Below are 19,214 nucleotides of genomic sequence, written 5' to 3' on the forward strand. Positions count from 1 at the left end.
GTAGAACAGAAGTAGAAATGTACACCAAACCACTACACTGTAATGTGGGACTACTTTTTGGGCCCTTCACTACAAGAAGGACATTGAGGCCCTGGAGCGTGCCCAGAGCAGGGCTACGAAGCTGGTGAGGGGCCTGGAACACAAGTCCTGTGAGGAGCGGCTGAGGGAACTGGGGGTGTTGTGTCTGGAGAAGGGGAGGCTCAGGGGAGACCTTACTGCTTTCTACAACTACCTGAAAGGAAGATGTGGGGAGCTGGGGGTTGGCTTCTTCTCACAGGTAACTAGTGATAGGACTAGAGGGAATGGCCTCAAGTTGTGCCAGAGGAGGTTCAGGTTGGAAATGAGGAGACATTTCTTCTCAGAAAGAGCAGTCAGGCACTGGGACAGGTTGCCCAGGGCGGTGGTGGAGTCACCGCCCCTGGGGGTGTTCAAGGAGAGGTTGGACGTGGTGCGCAGGGACGTGGTTTAGTGGCTGACATTGGTGGTAGGGGGAGGGTTGGACCAGATGGTCTTGAAGGTCTCTTCCAACCTTAATGATTCTGTGATTCTATGATTTTCCTCTTTTACTGAGAGCAGAACAATTGTAATCAAGTCTGTGCTCTTTGTAGGAGTGTTTGTTTGTTGTGTACCTGGTTGATAAACAGACACACACAATTAACTCTAAGGACAACACTGATGGGGTGGTAGAGTTGCTGGAAGACAGGCTGGGTAGATTCTGCATTCTTTCAGATAGGGACAGTCTTCAGAGATTTTTACCCTGCATTGGAACACGTCTTTTAAAGAACACCTGTATTTAAAGTCCTATTACAAGAGATGCCATACATAGGTGTTCTGTATGAATGATAAAGTGGAGAGGCAGGGCCAGGGAGCAGGCATGGAGATGTGTAAAGAGGATACAGATAATTTTCAAAAGGTACTTTGCTCCTTTGGATGTTACAGATAAAAGTTCCAGTGGACAAATTTTCCTTTTTCTAAGTGACTGAATGGGTTTGAGAGACAGGAAGGAGAGGAGATTAAGTGCTGTTCAAGCTGATCTAGATGATATGCCATCTTCATTCTCTGAAATGTTGCTGCAGACTGAAGGATCATTCCCCTGTTGGAAAAAAAATGTGGTTTTTTTATTTGTTTTTGGTTTTGTTTGGAATGGCCACAGTGCACAAAGCTGGAAGGCATTGGTCCCACTGGCTTTATGAAAGCCACTTTTATGCTGAAAGGAAGCATAACTGTTTGCTTGTTGTTGGTCTTGGTTTCAACAAAAACATTGAAGGATATAATTCAAATAATTCACTTTTAAACAATAATGCTGAATTGGGCTTATTTTCAGCTTGCCACCTGTCTTTACAGAAGCCTGAAAACTCATTTGAGGCCTATTCAAGAAATGTAAAGGAGATTTTCAGGGCTGGTGAGATGGTTTGTTCTGCTGCTGTGTGGTCTTGTAAGGAAAACACCATCCAGCTAGCTTGCAGCAGTCAGCTGTTAACACTGCCTCTGCCACTATCTTGTTTAATGGTGGTGGACAGTCCCTTGATGTCTCTGTGACTGTGTTTTCCCACTTCTAAAACAGGGGAGATGGTTTTTATTTCCTTTGTGAAATGCTTTGAGATCCATTTTATATCACAGCAAAAATTACCAAGAGTAGTCATATATTTTGCTCTTTTAAAACCATAGGAAACAATCTGTGAATCGTCTTAGTCTCTGCAGCCAGTGGGGGTCCCTACAATCATTCAGAATTAGTAGCTGGGAGAGAGTGGCTATTGCACAGACATGCCCATACTCCGGAGTTGTGACTGCAGCTTGCACAGGTACACCAAGCCAGCGCTAAGTTGTGGCACTGCTAATGGGGCACTCGTGGTAGTGCAGAGCTTGGTGTGTGCTGCTGGCTGCACCCAAGTAGCTGAGAACATGCCCGGCTGATCAGCCCACGCGGAGCTCCATACTGCTGCAATGACATTGCTGCCAGTATCTCCGTTAGTTAATTTAAAGCTAGCTCAAGTATGTCTGCACAAGCTGCAGTTAGGCTGTGACTGCAGTATAAAAATACACCCTCCAGGAGACCACAGGCAGACAAATCTTTAGAGAAAGCATCTTACTTACATTTGCAATCAAGCACAGGCTGGTGGCAACATTTCAAATTTGCCTTACCTTTAGTTTATTGTTCTTCTGTACATGTAGCCATTCTGCCAAAGTAGGTGAGGGTTTCATTTATCCTATTCTCCTATCATGAATGGTGTTTTAGAATAGGACATGTTTAAAACAGGAATTTAAATGCCTCAATTTTCATTTTAGTTGCCACTTTATCCATGCATGGCTCTCATCTACCTTTTTTTTCCATCCAAAATGTGTAGGAAGATTTAACGTTGCCATAATAATGCTGAGAGGTAGATACTATCACTCTGTTTTCAGAGACAGAGAAATCAAGGCAGAGGAAAAGTTACCTGCCAAGGATTAAATAGCGAGTCTAGGTGAGAGAAAGAACTGGCAATAGACTTTTTTTTTTTTTCCTTGGGGGAACCAGTGATGTTTCAATCACATGGACTTTATCAGTCAGTTACCCACCAATTACCAATTGCATCCTAATCCACTTTTTTTTCCAGTTCCCCTGTTTTTATACACCTTATGCTAATGTTTGTAAGAGAGTGTCTTAAGTACACTTTAAAATGACATGGCAAATTAATAATAATCTAAATAATTCAGTACCATATAAATTGTATAGAACAAGCATCCTCCCAGGATGTATCAGATAAATAAAACATGGGTTAGAATGGACTCTGAATGATGGTATTGTAAGAAGGATATCTTAAAAAATAAAAGAGTAATGATCACATCCTTTTCTGTTTTACAGTCTTCCTTTCTTAACATATTTTTTAAAAAATTGCTCCAAATTCAAATGTTTATGGTAAATATATACATTGAAAAAATCCTGTTTTTAAGTCTCATTAGCTGTGTTAAGTGTCAATTCATTTGGCAAAATACTCTCCTAGAAAACAGTTTGTACCAGTTCAGTGCTATTTCGTGTCTGATTCCTCAAAGATCTATTCTGAGTATAGAAAGGAGCCACATGATTCATTCAGCTTGTGCATATCTATTTTATCATGATAGAAGGATTATCTATGGAGACATAAAGGTTTGTTAAACAAAGTATCATTAATCACTCTGTCCGGAAATGTAGACTTTGCATGAGCATGCTGTAATTTGCATTAGTTTTGCTATGCCTTGCCAGTGCTGCTAGCAAGAAATAACAAACCTGTATTTATGAAAAGGACAGGTTAAAGATGAAAATAATTCTATCTGAAAACTGTGAGAATGGCACAGAATCCTGTCGCCTGCACTCGTTCAATGGGAGAACACTGTATTTGTAATAAATTCCTTTTGCTCTGGATGAGTTCTGCATTTTCAATGAGGTTAACTTGGCAACATTCTAGTTGATTTTAATAAAAATAGCTGCTTTGAGGACAGGGAGCTGAGGTTGCCAAATTTACAGCTGCCTTGCACAATTACTCTTACACCTCCTTCAGGGCTACTTAGAACCAGTAAGCAAATTAAGTGTATCGATTGCAATTTTGTTGGACTAACCCTTTTTTCTTAAGGAATAAACTTGATTCCTTTCAGTATGTGTCTGCTCAGAGTGATCTCTTTTCTTTTCAGCCATAACACAAAGACAACATCATGGCTGGATCCACGACTTGCGAAAAAGGCTAAACCTCCAGAAGAGTGCAAAGAAAATGGTAGGTTATTAAGTTTTCCTTCCTGCTCAGAGGGGATTTGCCTTTGTGTGTGTGTGTCTCTCTCAGTTCTTAGAAAAATCAGGCATTTGGGAGAATGATGAAAGGTGTTTAATTGCTGCTTTGGTTAGAAGCCATAAGTGATACCAGTTCTTAGCGTGCCATGTGTTTCTGCTTTTTATTATCCTTTCTGATGCTATCCAAAGCTGAGGATCACAAGTGTGTTTTCTGCCTGTTGTGTGTGTGACTCCGGGACTGACCTTCTCCCTCATCTCCTACGGAGAACTTTGGTCTGCAGAACAGAATCCCTTTTCAGATTCTGAGCTTTTAATCTACAAGCGATTCAATGCATAAGGGAAGCTAGCAGCACCGTGGGAATATGAATATTGTTTGATTTGTATTTAAAGGTACAGTGCTATGCTGTTTAGTAGCCAATTTAAACAAAATAGTGTCTGATAAAGCAGGGTGTGGGAGGGAGAAAATAGATCAGTGTCTGTCCGAGTTCATGACTGGATTTTGGGGGTGCTGCATCGTTAATGGTTTAACATTTATTAGTGTAAATAATACCGAGAATGCTTAGAGGATCTGTAGCTGTTATACAGGAGTATATCAACAAACTCAAAGAGAGATATGAAATAATGCAGATCTCATCAAACTCACATGCACTCAGTATAATTTTCATTTTTTCTCTAGTAAAGTTTCAGGAATCAAAATCATTTAATAAAGCCAAAGTGAAGATGTATTGTAATGCATTTTTTTCTGGGGAGTTCTTTTTTCCTTGTTTAATAGTTCACTGTTAGTTAAACCAGCCAGTTAAGAAGCAATGATTTCTAAAGACTGCTACTTGTTTTATTTTTGTGAAATATAGAGAAATAAATGCATGCATGTGATGTTCATTAATTCAAAGCATTTTAAAATATTTTAAATTAACTAATTGTATTTCATATACTGCATCTGATTTATTTTAAATTTTCCAAAATACATTGAATTGATTAATGTTAATATTATTAACAGGCAAAAAAAAAAAAAAAAAAAACTCAGTGCCATTTTTGGCTGATAAAGGGGTCACCGAGGAGTTGCTGGCTGTGTGAAATGTAGGGTCAGCGCTTTGGTATAGACTGATCCTGTTTTTTGCAAACGGCTTCATTTTGAAAGCCTGCTATATTCCAAAAATCCTTTCCTTATTTCAGCAGCAATTCTGACGTTCTCTTCTGACATCAGAAATTACATGTCTGAATGATTTTGTGATGCTTATTCCAGCACTTAGAACACTATCTCCTGGAGTAAATTTTACAGTGAACTGAAACATAACAAGGGCACAGGAGTTTTGTTATAAATCTCTCACATTATTTATATGAAGCTATATCTTTGCCTGCTCCTTAAGGAATACTAGTGTAAAAAATAAAAAAATAAAAATACAGCAATATCTATGGAGTAACATATCACATAGTTACTTGGAGTCAATGTTTTTGTTTTTGTTTTCTCATAGCTGTTGTATACTGAGATCACAACAAATATTAAAATATTTTTTTAAATGAATCTAAAATAATTTTAAACGAAGATCAGTTCATTAAAGAAACAGAATTATTTTACAGTAATTTGAGTACTAGATTATTGAATGACTATAGTGTGCTGGGTCATGCTGTTCTTTTAAGAGTTGCTTAGCTCATTAATGCAAAGTACTTGAAGTGAACCATAAAAGACTTTAGGGAGAGATCTTAGATTGTTATAGAGACTGTTCTTGCAACATCTCTTTTTCTAAGGTTCTTCAGTTGCTCAAAAATTGATGTTGTGTTCTTTTTTTTTTTTTTTTTAATTTCCAATACCTTCAGAAGAAAAAGAAAAGGTTCTTAAAATTGTTAATATCCCTTAAAATGACTGTACCTTGCCACTGAGGTCCAACAACAGGGCGTTTGTTATAGCACACAGGGATTTGAAATTTTTATTTAGTTTTAATGTCAGATCAAGGAGTAATTTCACACGTTTCAGCTATGGCTTGGTACATGTTTCTTACGCCAAATGTCTTTTCTGTTACACTTCATGATTTATTATGGCACATTTTCACTCATACAAAATTTTAGAAAGACATTGGTGCTTAAATAGGAAATGATACTTACCATGCTTCTGTATTATTATCTACATAAGCTTAAGTTTTTCATTGACATTCATTTTGCCACATTTGAAACTTGTATTGATTCACTGAGATAAGTTATGATGTACTTATCACCTATCAGATTCTGCCATCAGGTTTTCATCAGAACAACCCAACTTACATGTTCTTATTTCAGTGCACATCCTGCCAAGTCCTCCTTTTTCATTCTGCCACCAGCACACCATTTCGACCTCAGACAACATACAACCAATTTCCAAAATTTGAGTCCTGGACTAGCAATATTGAGGGGCCCATCTCCACTCTTCAACTTTCAGCTCTTTGATGTTCTTTTGCCAGATACTAATTCTCCACTTCTCCATGTTCCCAAGCTTCTTTATCTGCAAATCCCAGTGCTTGCTCTTTTCTCTTTGCAAAGTCTGAACCAACCTTCTAGCACATCTTGGAATAATTTTTCACATGCTTTTTCCAAAAGACTGACAAGCTCTACCAAGTAAAGCTTTCTTTGCCTTCGTGCTGTGGACTCCTTCTGTTTTCCTTTAATGATACTCACTGCTCTTGCCCCCTTTGCAGGTCAGGAGGTTTTAAGGGCTGATTTTTCTTTCTGTCTCTGTCATGACCTTCTGTGTGAGTTTCAGAAAATTACTTTTACTTCTGCTCTGTCAGTTCTACTTAGATGGTAGTTCTTTGAAGCAAGAACTGCTTCTTGCTCTTTGTTCATATGGTGCTTATTTGAGTTTCATAACTGTTATTCAATAAACAGAATTACCAATATGTATTGCTGGCAATACAAACTACAATATTTTACACATTTCCAATTTCCTGCAGAAAGTCTTGACTTTTTAAAAAATCTTATTTTTTTTCTCATGAAAATGTGAATAAAATAAATGGATTTGTTTAGTTTTGAATACTTATTTTAAATGATTCTTTTTCTTTTTTTTTTCACATGAAAAATTGTTAACCAATTTTTATTTGTAAATAGACACTATAGTTCTGCCCACTGTGAGCCTGATTCCCTGGTTGCTACATTTTCTGTAAAGTCATATTACATGGCAAACTTGGATTTGCATGATTACAGGTATATTATGCAAGTGGTCTGCTAACAGATTCTGTTCGTTGAGAGAGAACATGGAAAAGAATTACAAGTCCCATAAGGCCATAGAAACGTAGTTTAATATTGAAAGGCAACTCAGCCTAAATGACAGAACTATTTTTTTAGAAAGTTCAATTTTGACTAAGAATTGCAGTAATTTAATTTTTAAAATTCTTTAGTCCATTTTAGGAAAAATTCCATTCTGGAGAAAAGTGAACACTTACTTCTTTATCTAATTTGGGGGTTAAACAGCTATTAAAATTTCCTGGGATCTGAAAGTAGAATTTAATTTAGTAGATTACTAATCCACCCCAATCAATATTGTCTATTCGTCTTAACCTTTACTTTTTTATGTCAAACTCTTTTCTTCTATTTCTTCATTTTCAAATTCAAGTAAATTCAAAAGTATAAATAATTTTTTGATTTAACCTATCAGTCATCTGTCATCTGCCTATCCATCTCCTCTACACCTACCAACTTGACTGAAAAGTACAGATTTTTTTTTTAGGGTGAGCGGAGTTTCCTTTGGACTTCATTGACTGTGCATACCAGCTCTATTTTGACAATGAAGGGGCACAGATATGAAGCTCATATGTAAACACCTGTACATAGACAAACTACTATGTTTTGGTGTCTCTACCTTGAACTGAACCCCAACCTTACTATCTCATTTTATTGTGTTATCCTTTCCCCCATTCCAATTGTTACAGCCAATATCTTTGTGCTAACTCACTGCCATGCACTGCCTCATCTCTCATCATCATGCCAGCAACACACACATCTACCATTGTCCTCTTCATCTTCTCTTCTAGTTGAGTCCATTAGCTTATGCTAGATCTGACATCTCACATTGGACACTTGCTATCTGGAGTCCTCCCACTGATTTCCCCTACTCTCTTTCATTAATAGCAGTACTTTCAGGGCCTATTTCCCTCTTCCTTGTCACCCAAGCAGCAAAGTATCCTCTCACTGCTCTGTATGGTACATGCAGTACCATGCAGACAGACATGAATTCAGGAATTCAGTTCCCCATCCTTCTTTGAGACAATGTCATCACCACAATCAATCATCTCAAAAAATCTCAGATCTCTCTGATTAAATTCCAAGTCATAAGGGTGATCACTGATTAGGCTATCTGTAATATCAAGACTATAACTAGCTTGTGAAAGCAAGAGTCTTTTACATGAGTAAATAGGACCGTTTTTCCTTATTTTTTTCTGAAAATTTATGAAGTATATTTTTAGCTGGAAGCATCTCTTGTGTGACACAGGAGCACCTTTGTTCACTGAATATTCAGTTTGTAAGCTTCTTTAAAAGGCACTGAGATTTAGGGGAAAAATATTTTAAATCATTCTGTGTTATGAGTGCTTTAACACCGAAGAATGGTTCTTTCTCAAAACCTGACCATTTAACATACAGTCCCTCTTCATGTTGTTGGTCTAAGCTACTGCCTAACCATTTTTCACATACTCCTATACTAATACTAGAAATAGCTGAAGTCCAACAATTAGCCTGTAGCTGACTATTTTGCTTGTTTTGAACGGGTGTTCCTTCTCCATAAACCATGTATCTCTGGTAGAAAGACTCAGACTTTCAGTGATGGAGGAAAATTTATACAGGCAACTCTATTGTTATGTTTCTACAAATGTAAGCAAGAATATAAACCAACTATTTTCTCAAATGTCTCCAGACTTTGTTAAAATTAATAGCCCTTCATATCATTAAGTTCTTTGACTGTTGGCCCAAAAGGAACAAAATCTAAGGCTGTCTTTCTCATCTTACTTACATTTAATACATTCTGAATTTCTTGTTAAGAGTTCAAACCACATAATGAACTGTTGCATATATCCATTTTAACTTCAGCTTGCAGCAAATATATCTTACAGAAGGAGACCAAGTAAATTTTGTGAGGTAACATTACAGTAACACAACCATAGAATAGAATCATAGAATGACTCATGTTGGAAGGGACCTTAAAGATCATCTAACTTGACCTCCTGTCCCCTCCTCCACCATAGGCAGGGATGCAACCCACCAGCTCAGGTTTGCCAAAGCCCCATCCAGCCTGGCCTCGAACACCTCCAGGGATGGGACATCCACAGCTTCTTTTGCCAACCTGTTCTCACTACCCTTACAGTGAAGAATTTCCTACTAACTTCTAATCTGAACCTCGCCTCTTTTAGTTTAAAACCATTCACCCTTGTCCTACCATTATCTACCCAAGTAAAGAGTTCTTCTCCATCTTTTTTATAAGACCCCTTTAAGTATTTGAAGGGCACAATGAGTTTTCCCCAGAGCCTTCTCTTCTCCAGGCTGAACATCTCCAGCTCCCTCAGACTTTCTTCATAGGAGAGGTGCTCCAACCCTATGATAATCTTTGTAGCCCTCTTCTGGACTCTCTCCAACAGGTCCACATCCTTTTTGTGCTGAGGACCCCACACCTGGAAACAGTATTCCAGGTGGGATCTCACAAGGGCAGAGTAGAGGGGGACAATCCCCTCCCTCGACCTGCTGGTCACGACTATTTTGATGCAACCCAGGATGCAGTTGGCCTTCTGGGCTGCAAGCACACACTGCTGACTCTTGTTGAGCTTTCACCCATCAGAACCCCCAAGTCCTTCTCCACAGGGCTGCTGTCAGTAAGTTCTTCCAGACTGTATTTCTGTCTGAGATTGCCATGACCCAAGTGCAGCACCTTGCACTTGGACTTGTTGACCCTCATGAGGTTCACATGCACCCACTTCTCCAGCCGGTCCAGGTCTCTTTAAATGGCATCTCTTCCATCTTTGAACTGCACCACTCAACTTGATGTCATCTGCAAACTTGCTGAGGGTGCACTCAATCCCATTGTGTATGTCATTGATGAAGATATTGAAAAGCACCAGTCCCAAGACAGACCCCTGAGGGACACCGCTCGTCACCAGTCTCCACCTGGACATAGAACTATTGACCACTACTCTCTGGGTGTGGCCACCAGGCAAACTTCTTATCCACCCTTCAAAGGTCCTTTGAAGGACCTTTCCTTTGAAGCCAATTCCTTATCCACCCTTCAAATCCATATCTTTCCAATTTAGAGATTAGGATGTCAAGTGGGACCATGGCAAAGGCCTTACAGAAATCCAAGTAGATGACATCAATCAGTTTTCCCTTGTCAACTGATGCAGTTACTCCATCATAGAAGACGACCAGATTGGTCAGGCAAGGCCACCAGATTGGTTAGGCTGGCCACCAGATTGGTCAGGCAAAAAAAAAATCAAAAATTCACCCTACTCCAGTACTTTAAAAAAAAAAAATGTTCTTTTTTGAATTTGCTATCTGATACTTTTCTTCTTCTGATGAGATTATTTATATGGAATAAAAATAAATAATGAAAGAATAAATAATTGGCATTATCAGTAATCTGCATAATTCCTGTCTTGTGTTGAGCATTTTGAAAACCTGTTTGCATTTGAAACTGTTTTATTTATAAATAATTTTCCTTTTCACTTCTAAAGAGTTTGCAATGGAATATATAAAACAAAGGTAAGAGATAGTCCCAATGCTGAAACATTTGGTTTCCTGTTTTGATTCATACTGAATACTTATCAACATATTTTGCTTCATCAAAAAATGGATGTGACTCAGACTGCTTTATGACACATTTTTTTCAGTCCTTTTAGCCACATTTTTTTCTTATTTACACAGATTTCTTGAGCATTTCAGTCATGATCAAACTCTAGAATGTCTGTGTTCTCATACACCTCCTTCTTTTTAGCAAGTACAAGCGTCTCTATAGTTGAGTATATCCATAACTCTATCCAAAATTGCCACTTAAATCACAAACTTAATAAGAAATGATTTGTCATTGTTTAGCTGATTCTTCACCATCATGTTGTAAAACATCATCTCTTTACATTTTCACTTTGTAGATGCACTTGAGTATAGGCATGCGGGTTTAATGGGTAAAGCATTACTTGATTCTTATGTATGTTTTCACTGGAAATCAAGTTGTGAGCTTTTGTCTTGTGTAGATACTGTTTATAGGTGCCAATGCCCACTAGTGGCTATTTGTAGTAAATACTCATCTGCAAATAGGTTTTTGTTTGTCTGAAGCAGTAGTAGCTTTGCATTTGAAACCAAGTCTTCTGGTTCTTTGTGGTACAAAGGAGTGAGGGCTTGTTTGGTGGATTGGGCTGCATCAATATCAAAGATTTACATGAGACACTTGCAGAACAAGTTAGCTAGCAAACGTGACGCCCATCTACAGGAAGGGCTGGAGGGTAGACCCAGGGAACTATAGACCTGTCAGTTTGACCTCAGTGCCAGGGAAGCTCATGGAGCAGATTATCTTGAGTGTCATCATGCGGCACTTGCAGGGTAACTAGGCGATCAGGCTCAGTCAGCATGGGTTTATGAAAGGCAGGTCCTGCTTGACGAACCTGATCTCCTTCTATGACAAAGTGACACACTTAGTGGATGAGGGAAAGGCTGTGGATGAGGTCTACCTTGACTTCAGTAAGGCTTTTGACATTGTTTCCCACAACATTCTCCTCAAGAAACTGGCTGCTCGTGGCTTGGACTGGCGTACGCTTCATTGCGTTAAAAACTGGCTGGATAGCCAGGCCCAAAGAGTTGTAGTGAATGGAGTCAAATCCAGTTGGAGGCCGGTCACTAGTGGAGTCCCCCAGGGCTCAGTACTGGGGTCAGTCCTCTTTAATGTCTTTATCGATGACCTGGATGAGGGGATTGAGTGCACCCGCAGTAAGTTTGCAGATGACACCAAGTTAGGTGCATGTGTCGATCTGCTCGAGGGTAGGAAGGCTCTGCAGGAGGATCTGGATAGGCTGGACCGATGGGCTGAGGTCAGCTGTATGAAGTTCAACAAGGCCAAGTGCCGGGTCCTGCACCTTGGGCACAACAACCCCAAGCAGAGCTACAGGCTGGGAGATGAGTGGTTGGAAAGCTGCCTGGCAGAGAAGGATCTGGGAGTACTGGTTGATAGGCAGCTGAATATGAGCCAGCAGTGTGCTCAGGTGGCCAAGAAGGCCAACAGCATCCTGGCTTGTATAAGAAACAGCGTGGCCAGCAGGTCTAGGGAAGTGATTGTCCCCCTGTACTCAGCTCTGGTGAGGCCACACCTCGAGTACTGTGTTCAGTTTTGGGCCCCTCGCTACAAGAAGGACATGGAGGTGCTCGAGAGAGTCCAGAGAAGGGCAACGAAGCTGGTGAGGGGTCTGGAGAACAAGTCTTATGAGGAGCAGCTGAGGGAGCTGGGATTGTTCAGCTTGGAGAAGAGGAGGCTCAGGGGCGACCTTATCGCTGTCTACAGGTACCTTAAAGGAGGCTGTAGCGAGGTGGGGGTTGGTCTGTTCTCCCACGTGCCTGGTGACAGGACGAGGGGGAATGGGCTAAAGTTGCGCCAGGGGAGGTTTAGGTTGGATATTAGGAGGAACTTCTTTACTGAAAGGGTTGTTAGGCATTGGAATGGGCTACCCAGGGAGGTGGTTGAGTCACCATCCCTGGAGGTCTTTAAGAGACGTTTAGATGTTGAACTTAGTGATACAGTTTAGTGGAGGACTTGTTAGTGTTAGGTCAGAGGTTGGACTCGGTGATCTTGGAGTTCTCTTCCAACCTAGACGATTCTGTGATTCTGTGATTCTGTGAACAGTACAGGTAGAGAAAGAAGTGAATGCAGGAGGAAATGCCCTACCGTGTTGAGTGGACAAAGCATCAGCAGGATATCTTGCAACTCTAAATTAAGCCCTTGTTTCTGTTGAATAAATGGAGCCCAATATGAACTAGGAGAGAAGAAAGCTTCTGGGCTTTCTTTAAAGTGATGTGTGACCCTGAACACTGTGTCTCTCAAGATGATATTCTGCTCATTGCTACTATTTTTTTTTCTCTGTGAAATGTAGAGTTTTGTTTTGTTATTTGTTTTTAATTATCATTTTTGTAAGTTGAATACTTCCCTAAGAACCCTCTGGTACTTTCTATCAGAAAGCCCAAGCAGTAGCCAAGGTAGAGGACAAGGCTGTAATCCCACATATTTAACAGCACATTGTAGTCTCTTCATTTTATTTATAAACTTTCATTTCCAACTGTCTTTTCAGGTTCCTATCTCTTTCTCAGGGTGAACGTTATAAAATTCTACCAGAAAATTTAATCATCATATGGTGTCAAAAAAACCCACAGTCATTTACTAGAAGATGAGTAAATCAAAACATAGAAAGATCAATAACCAAAATACATTGTTCTGACAAACATTATTTACTACCTGAGAAGTAGCAGCTTCAGTTTTCCTTAGATTACTTTATATTATTACGTCTACCACAAACCTCCAGTTCTTCCAATGCTCCCAGGTTCTCACTGGCATTTGCAGGTTCCCCGAGTACCAGCAGGGCAGCATGTGAGCTCCAGGCAGGTCAGGCTGGGCTACTCGTGCTGATCAGCTTGTGAAAGCCAGACAGGTACCTGCTGAGCTCATGGTATAACCTTCTCAAATGCAGGGTGCCTAAAGGGCATCTTCCCCTTCACAGTTGCTGATTTTCACAAATCATTTAAGAATGTATTTATCTTTGAGGCATCTGTGCCTCAGCTAAATTTAGTTGAAAACCAGCAATAGATTCAGACCTTAACAGAGGGAAATGGTGAACAGACAGATAATATGAACCCATAAAATTCATTTCCCCAGGAAACCAAAGTAGAAAATCAGCTTCAGAAAAGTAGTTTTTGCTTAATCAAAATAAGAATTCCTGAAATTATACAAGTTATGATTGATACCTAATGCTAAGCGTTAGTTACATTATGTGTTAAATGGTACCATTTATTCCACTATAGTCAAGGGTCTACCAGCATTACTATTTTAAACCTTGTTTCCAGGGAATTATGTTTGATGTTGGAAATATGTTGAGGAGAGTCTCTTTTTTGGACTTTGTACCAGCATAGCTTAATTGTTTTCTTCAAATGCTGGAATGTTGTTATTTATTAAATAGGTCACTATATAAAAAAATGCCTTTATGTTCAATGAGACATCACTATGCACATAAAAAGACCTCCACCTATTTCATTAGTAGTTCATATGTGTGTGTTTCCAGGAAAGCTACCTTGCAGAATTTTAGTTTGATGTTTAAAATATGACTAAGCCACAGATATGAGTATTACTAAATAAAGGCCACATTGCCCATCTCTAGCACAGTTTTCAGTCCATGGTACATGGCAGCCTTGCAGTTCACAAAAAGTTAGTTATCGTCTGCTGTCTTTTATTGTTCCTGTTGGCCTCAGTTAATAACCATCTACCACATTGAAATTGCTTTCTGTCTATCCATCTGTCCATCTCACAAGAAATTGCAGAAATATTCAAATTCAGTTTAACTCTTCTTTTGAAGCTGTTCGGAGGCTGGAGTCTAAATATTAACTGATACTCTCCATAGAAAAATACAGGACTTATGTCTCAATATGTAGACATTAAGTGATTACAAATGGCAGATAAAGTGCAGTACTGTCATGATGGATGAGAGATGGCCAAGGAGGTACTTTCTATGAAAGGATAAAGCAAGGGATTCCCCATCATAAGTGATATGGGCAGGTACTGGCTATATCTGATATTTGGTGACCTGGTGCCTGAAAGGGAGTCCAGATCCCTTTGTTGGGAATTTATTTTTAGGTAGGGAATTGAATACGAAATGATGAGTCAGAAAGGCTGCACCATGAAGAGGGAGACAATTAAAGACAGAGCAGCAGAGAGGCTGATCACATGCTTGCATCTCAAATCTTGATCCTTTCCAGAGCTTATATTCAAGGCTCTGAAATATCTCTTCTGCCTAAGAGCCAGAGCCTGACCTCCTCTGAGGATGCTGCTTATACATGAAAATAAAAATAAAATAAAATAAAAAGGAAAAAAAAAAAGCAGGGACCTATTTATTTTATTTTAAAACACATAAACTTTCTCTGTTACAGTCTAGAAAAGATACTGTTCTGTGAGTGTAAAAAAAAACAAAAACAAAAAACAAACAAACAAAAACAAACAACAACAACAACAAAAAAAAAACAAACAAAAAAAACAAGCTTCTCTGTCAGATGGGGTGCAGAATATAGTGTCAGATTAATGAATCCAGAGAGAAAATATAGAAGCAACACAGAGCACGACATTGTCCATAGACCTTGTAAACCTTCTCCTCTGGGATATTTTGAGTTGCTGTGCCAAGGACTGTTGCTTTTTTCCCAAGGGCAAGTAAGCAATGCTTGCAGACTTCAGCTGAGAGTGCCAGGCACAGATGAGTAATTTTGCTGCAAACTTATAAAACTGTTCTGCAAATGCTTTTCAATTCAGTCATCAAAACCCTTCTTACTACAGGCCTGAGTCACTTCTGAGTAGGGACTGCCCATCACGCACTCCCGCCTGGTGACTTTGTGATATGAACAAATGACTAGGAATTAGGAAATGGATTGACAGACTACCAAATTTTCATTTTCAGTTATGGCTTAAATCCAGGTGTTTCCAGATGATAAGGATATTGCACCTTTATACTACCGAGTTCTTGCTTAGAACTCTATTTTGCAGTTTACTAACCCCTTTTAAATAGCATTTGATGCCATCAGTTTTGTAATGGAGCTGGCATTACTTGTAATAATATTGATCACAATGAATTTTTCCTGCCATTTAAGTACATATTGAACATGCTTTTTTTTCAGCTTGCATTTACAATTTTGGATTTATTAAACAATAACCGGAAATCCTATGAACAATTGTGACCACTTGAAGGGTATTTTCTGCTGACAATGCCAATTTTATGCCAATTTTATGCTGACAATGACAACTTTGATACTAAAGTCACAATAATGATAAAAAAATAAGAAGGGGTGGAACTTCATTAGTGGTTTTTGTTTTCCTGGGAGTTCAGAAAATACTTCTCTGGACACTCTGGCACTGGTTGCAGGGACACAGCTAATAAGAGTAAGTCTTCATCTTAGGGTAACACTCCTGGGGGAACCCTGGGGTGCAGAAGTACTTCCCTGGAGCATGCTTGTCATTGTGACAGATAAGTCCTTTAAGTTGTAATGGACTGTTAAGTATTAGGTTGCTTTCAGAGCCATTAAAGTTTCTCACTATTGCAGATATACAAATCCCTGTAGAGTACTAACCTTAATCTTAAATAGAGCTGGTAATTGCAAGGACAAGAATGAATATAAGTGAGGAAAAAATGCGTTTTCCTTGATTGTTTAGCTAGCACTTGGCTGTCATGCACTCCTGCTCCTACTACTCACCTGGATTGTGTGTTTAAATGGGAAGATCCCTGGGACCCACAGTCAGCCTGACAGTAACTCTTCTAGCAATCTGAGGATTTTAAATGTTGCTAAATTCAGGCTGAGGAAGCTGCTATCTTGTCTTGTGGTTCTTGATGTGGAAAATCACAAGCTTTAATTCAAATTAGTTCATGACATTACTAAGACTGCTTCTATGAACCAGTGTCCTGTAAGCACGCCCTTTGTGTGGTTGGAAACTTATTTGCTTGTATGATGCTCTGAGATTCTGAGCTGAGATATGAAGTATTACATATGGCCCTTTAAGTGTTACAGTGTTTATAATAAATATCCAGTGTAACAAGTGCAGCATGCTCATCGGTGATATAAAATATAACCAACAATAATTTTTAAATGGCAATAGATATGGCTTATTTTGTAAAACTTTGGTAAATTATTATTTAATTTTTGAATTAAAATAAAATAAAAAAATCATCAGTGACTGACTCCAAAACAGAGCCAGCAAACTAAAGCTAGTATGTGAGTATAGTTTAAACTACACAGCAACTGCAATAAGATCCAAGGCTACATGACCACCAAATGGCTATGGTAGCTTGAATTTCTGCTGGCACTGCTAGAGCTCCTCACATCCAGTATCCTTTTTCCACTTTGCTGCCAAGTTAACTAGCTAAACTTAAGTAGTTTTCAGCTGGAATACGTAACGAAATTTAGAGAAGGAGGGAGAGTGATTTTAAAACTCATCAGGAGAAACGGGGACAGAGGTTTAACAATTCACATTTTTAGTGAGCTATAAATTGGATTGCACTCAGCATTGAAGTGAATAGCAAAATTCTTACTGACTGCATGAGGTTGATTTTTGCCACTCAAATACAAGCATTGTGTGGTGGATGCTCCAATGTGGAAAATTCTGAAAGTCGTTTCACTTAGAAATGAATTCACAACATCATATTTAGCAAAGATCATACCTAAGGCCTTAATGCAAATAAAGAACAAAAGGTTGAAATTCTTTCTGAAATATTATTTAATCGTAAGTAGAAATCAGACTACATGATTTTTAATCTTATTCTCTCTATAGCTTTAATCCTTCAGTCCTTGACTTTTAAATGGCAAAGAAGCATGATAGGTTTAACAAAGGGGTCTTGTGGGATTATATTCATTATAATACGGTGAGCTACCCTCATTTTTATTATTTCTTCTCCCTCTGTTTTTTGTTTTTTGTGTGTGATTTGTGTGGGGTTTTTTTTGGTGGTGGTGGTGGTGGTGGTGGTTTTTTTTTGTTGTCTTGTTTTGTTCTGTTTTGTTTTATGAAAGCTCTTGTTTTTAACAGAGATCATTAATGAAAAAAGAATGGCAATCTTCTTCTTTTTAAAAATTAATTTTCATAATGGCCTCATTTTAAATTTCATCTAGAAGGTCAGCAATCTCATTGAATCTATAAGTTAAAAAATGATTTGATGTTCTTGACTGGAAAGTTTGCCTTGTTGTACAGACCTGTTGGGTATTTCCTGGCAACCAGTTCAAAGCACATTGCTCCCACATGAGAAATGTAATGGCTTACTAATATCTCTAGTATTACTCACTATTTTTCAGATACTTTAAAAGGCAGATTATTTGTCATTTTTTTTCAACAGTCTTTGATTGTTTTTTCTTATAACACAATATATCGTATTCATTCACTGAGGAGGAATCCAAACTTCTGAATCCAAACTGTCCATTAGTAATTGAATTTCACAAAATAAACACATACGACATGGTTTCTACTTAGTATTAACTGAATTCATTATATTTATGACTCTCATTTTCTTTTTATTTTTGTAATATGCTTTAAAATGGTCTCAGTAGTTCTGCTTTTGTGAGACCTCTGCTTTGATTCTAGCCCAAGCTCCTCAAAGTGAGAGCTGGAGTCTTTGTTAAATGGAACTGGAAAAGACTGTCTGAGCACATACGTCCTGTATCTAAGTTCTGACTCTAAAGCAGCACTTTAGAAAGCCACTGTCTTTCATGCAGAATAGTTTTACAGACACAGTTGCAGATAAGTGCTCTTTGTAGGAGAGAGAAAAATACTACGGTAAAATTTCAAACTTTTTAGAAGGGCACCTGCCCAAGTGGGAGGTATGCATAGGTTTTTAGTATGTGGGTCATGGCTGACACAGAACTGTTGGGAAGGGAAAAACTGCATTTTCAGTATTCATACTGGAAAGCTTTGGAATAGAATGAGTGGCAATAAAAGGTGGAAAGAATAAAAGCAGAGATATGGAGAACGTGATGCAGGCTATGTAAAAAGAGATTTGGATTTGTGATCTCTTAAAACACTAGAATTATTTCAGCATAGAAAGATAAAGAGGAAAAAAAAATCCCCCTGGACATGATAAAACCCTGAGCCTAATAAAGGTGGAAGTAAAGGAATGGTGAAGCAAATGGGCAGCATCCTGGAATCTAGATGGGAAATGTTAGCCCCGATGATGCAATTACATTTTAGGATTCTGATTGAGAAAAATGGTTTCTTTTAAGCATTTTTTTTGTCTAATTAAATTCTACAGAATGCAGCATAATGTTTAATCAAAATAATAATTTCTGATTACACATTATGGTGAAGTGTTATGCCTTTGTTGTCTATGTACTGTAAAAATGAAAAGACCACAGAAATGCAGAGGGCTTCCAGATAAATGTAGTTACTCACTATAAGCAAATCCTGATGAGTCACATCTACATATCTGTATACATGCATATTTCTGTAGACATTCAGGCTGGATCCTGGTAACTCTTGTGGCAGCAGACTGGGATGCTGCCTGTGGGGTTTCCATGTGCAAAGCGGTAAAACACAGTTCTTACATTGGATCATCTTCCTTGCGGTGCATGAAAGAAGGGGGAAAACGTCATATGTTTTACTATCAAAACTATTAACAATGGTGCAAAGCTACACTAACAATTTTGTCTGAGAAATGATTTATTCTAGACAACATATCACTGTTGATAACCTGCATACTTCCTGTGTTAGCATTGCAGTTACAGTGTTTGTCCTGCTTGACCGTGGAGGTAACTCAGAGAT

General features: G+C 38.7%; 1 protein-coding gene across 16 annotated transcripts in view; it reads left to right on the forward strand.

The window, feature by feature from the left end:
- Nucleotides 1-19,214, forward strand: part of MAGI2 (membrane associated guanylate kinase, WW and PDZ domain containing 2) — a 771,534-nt gene that overhangs the window by 520,906 nt on the left and 231,414 nt on the right. For all 16 annotated transcript variants that reach the window (XM_048068443.2, XM_066990186.1, XM_066990188.1 and 13 more), the window contains one exon: nucleotides 3,646-3,725. In XM_048068443.2, the coding sequence (XP_047924400.2) occupies nucleotides 3,646-3,725 (80 nt within the window). The remainder of the gene's footprint in view (nucleotides 1-3,645; nucleotides 3,726-19,214) is intronic.

Source organism: Anser cygnoides, chromosome 1 (assembly GCF_040182565.1).
Source record: "Anser cygnoides isolate HZ-2024a breed goose chromosome 1, Taihu_goose_T2T_genome, whole genome shotgun sequence".
Classification (NCBI taxonomy): domain Eukaryota; kingdom Metazoa; phylum Chordata; class Aves; order Anseriformes; family Anatidae; genus Anser; species Anser cygnoides.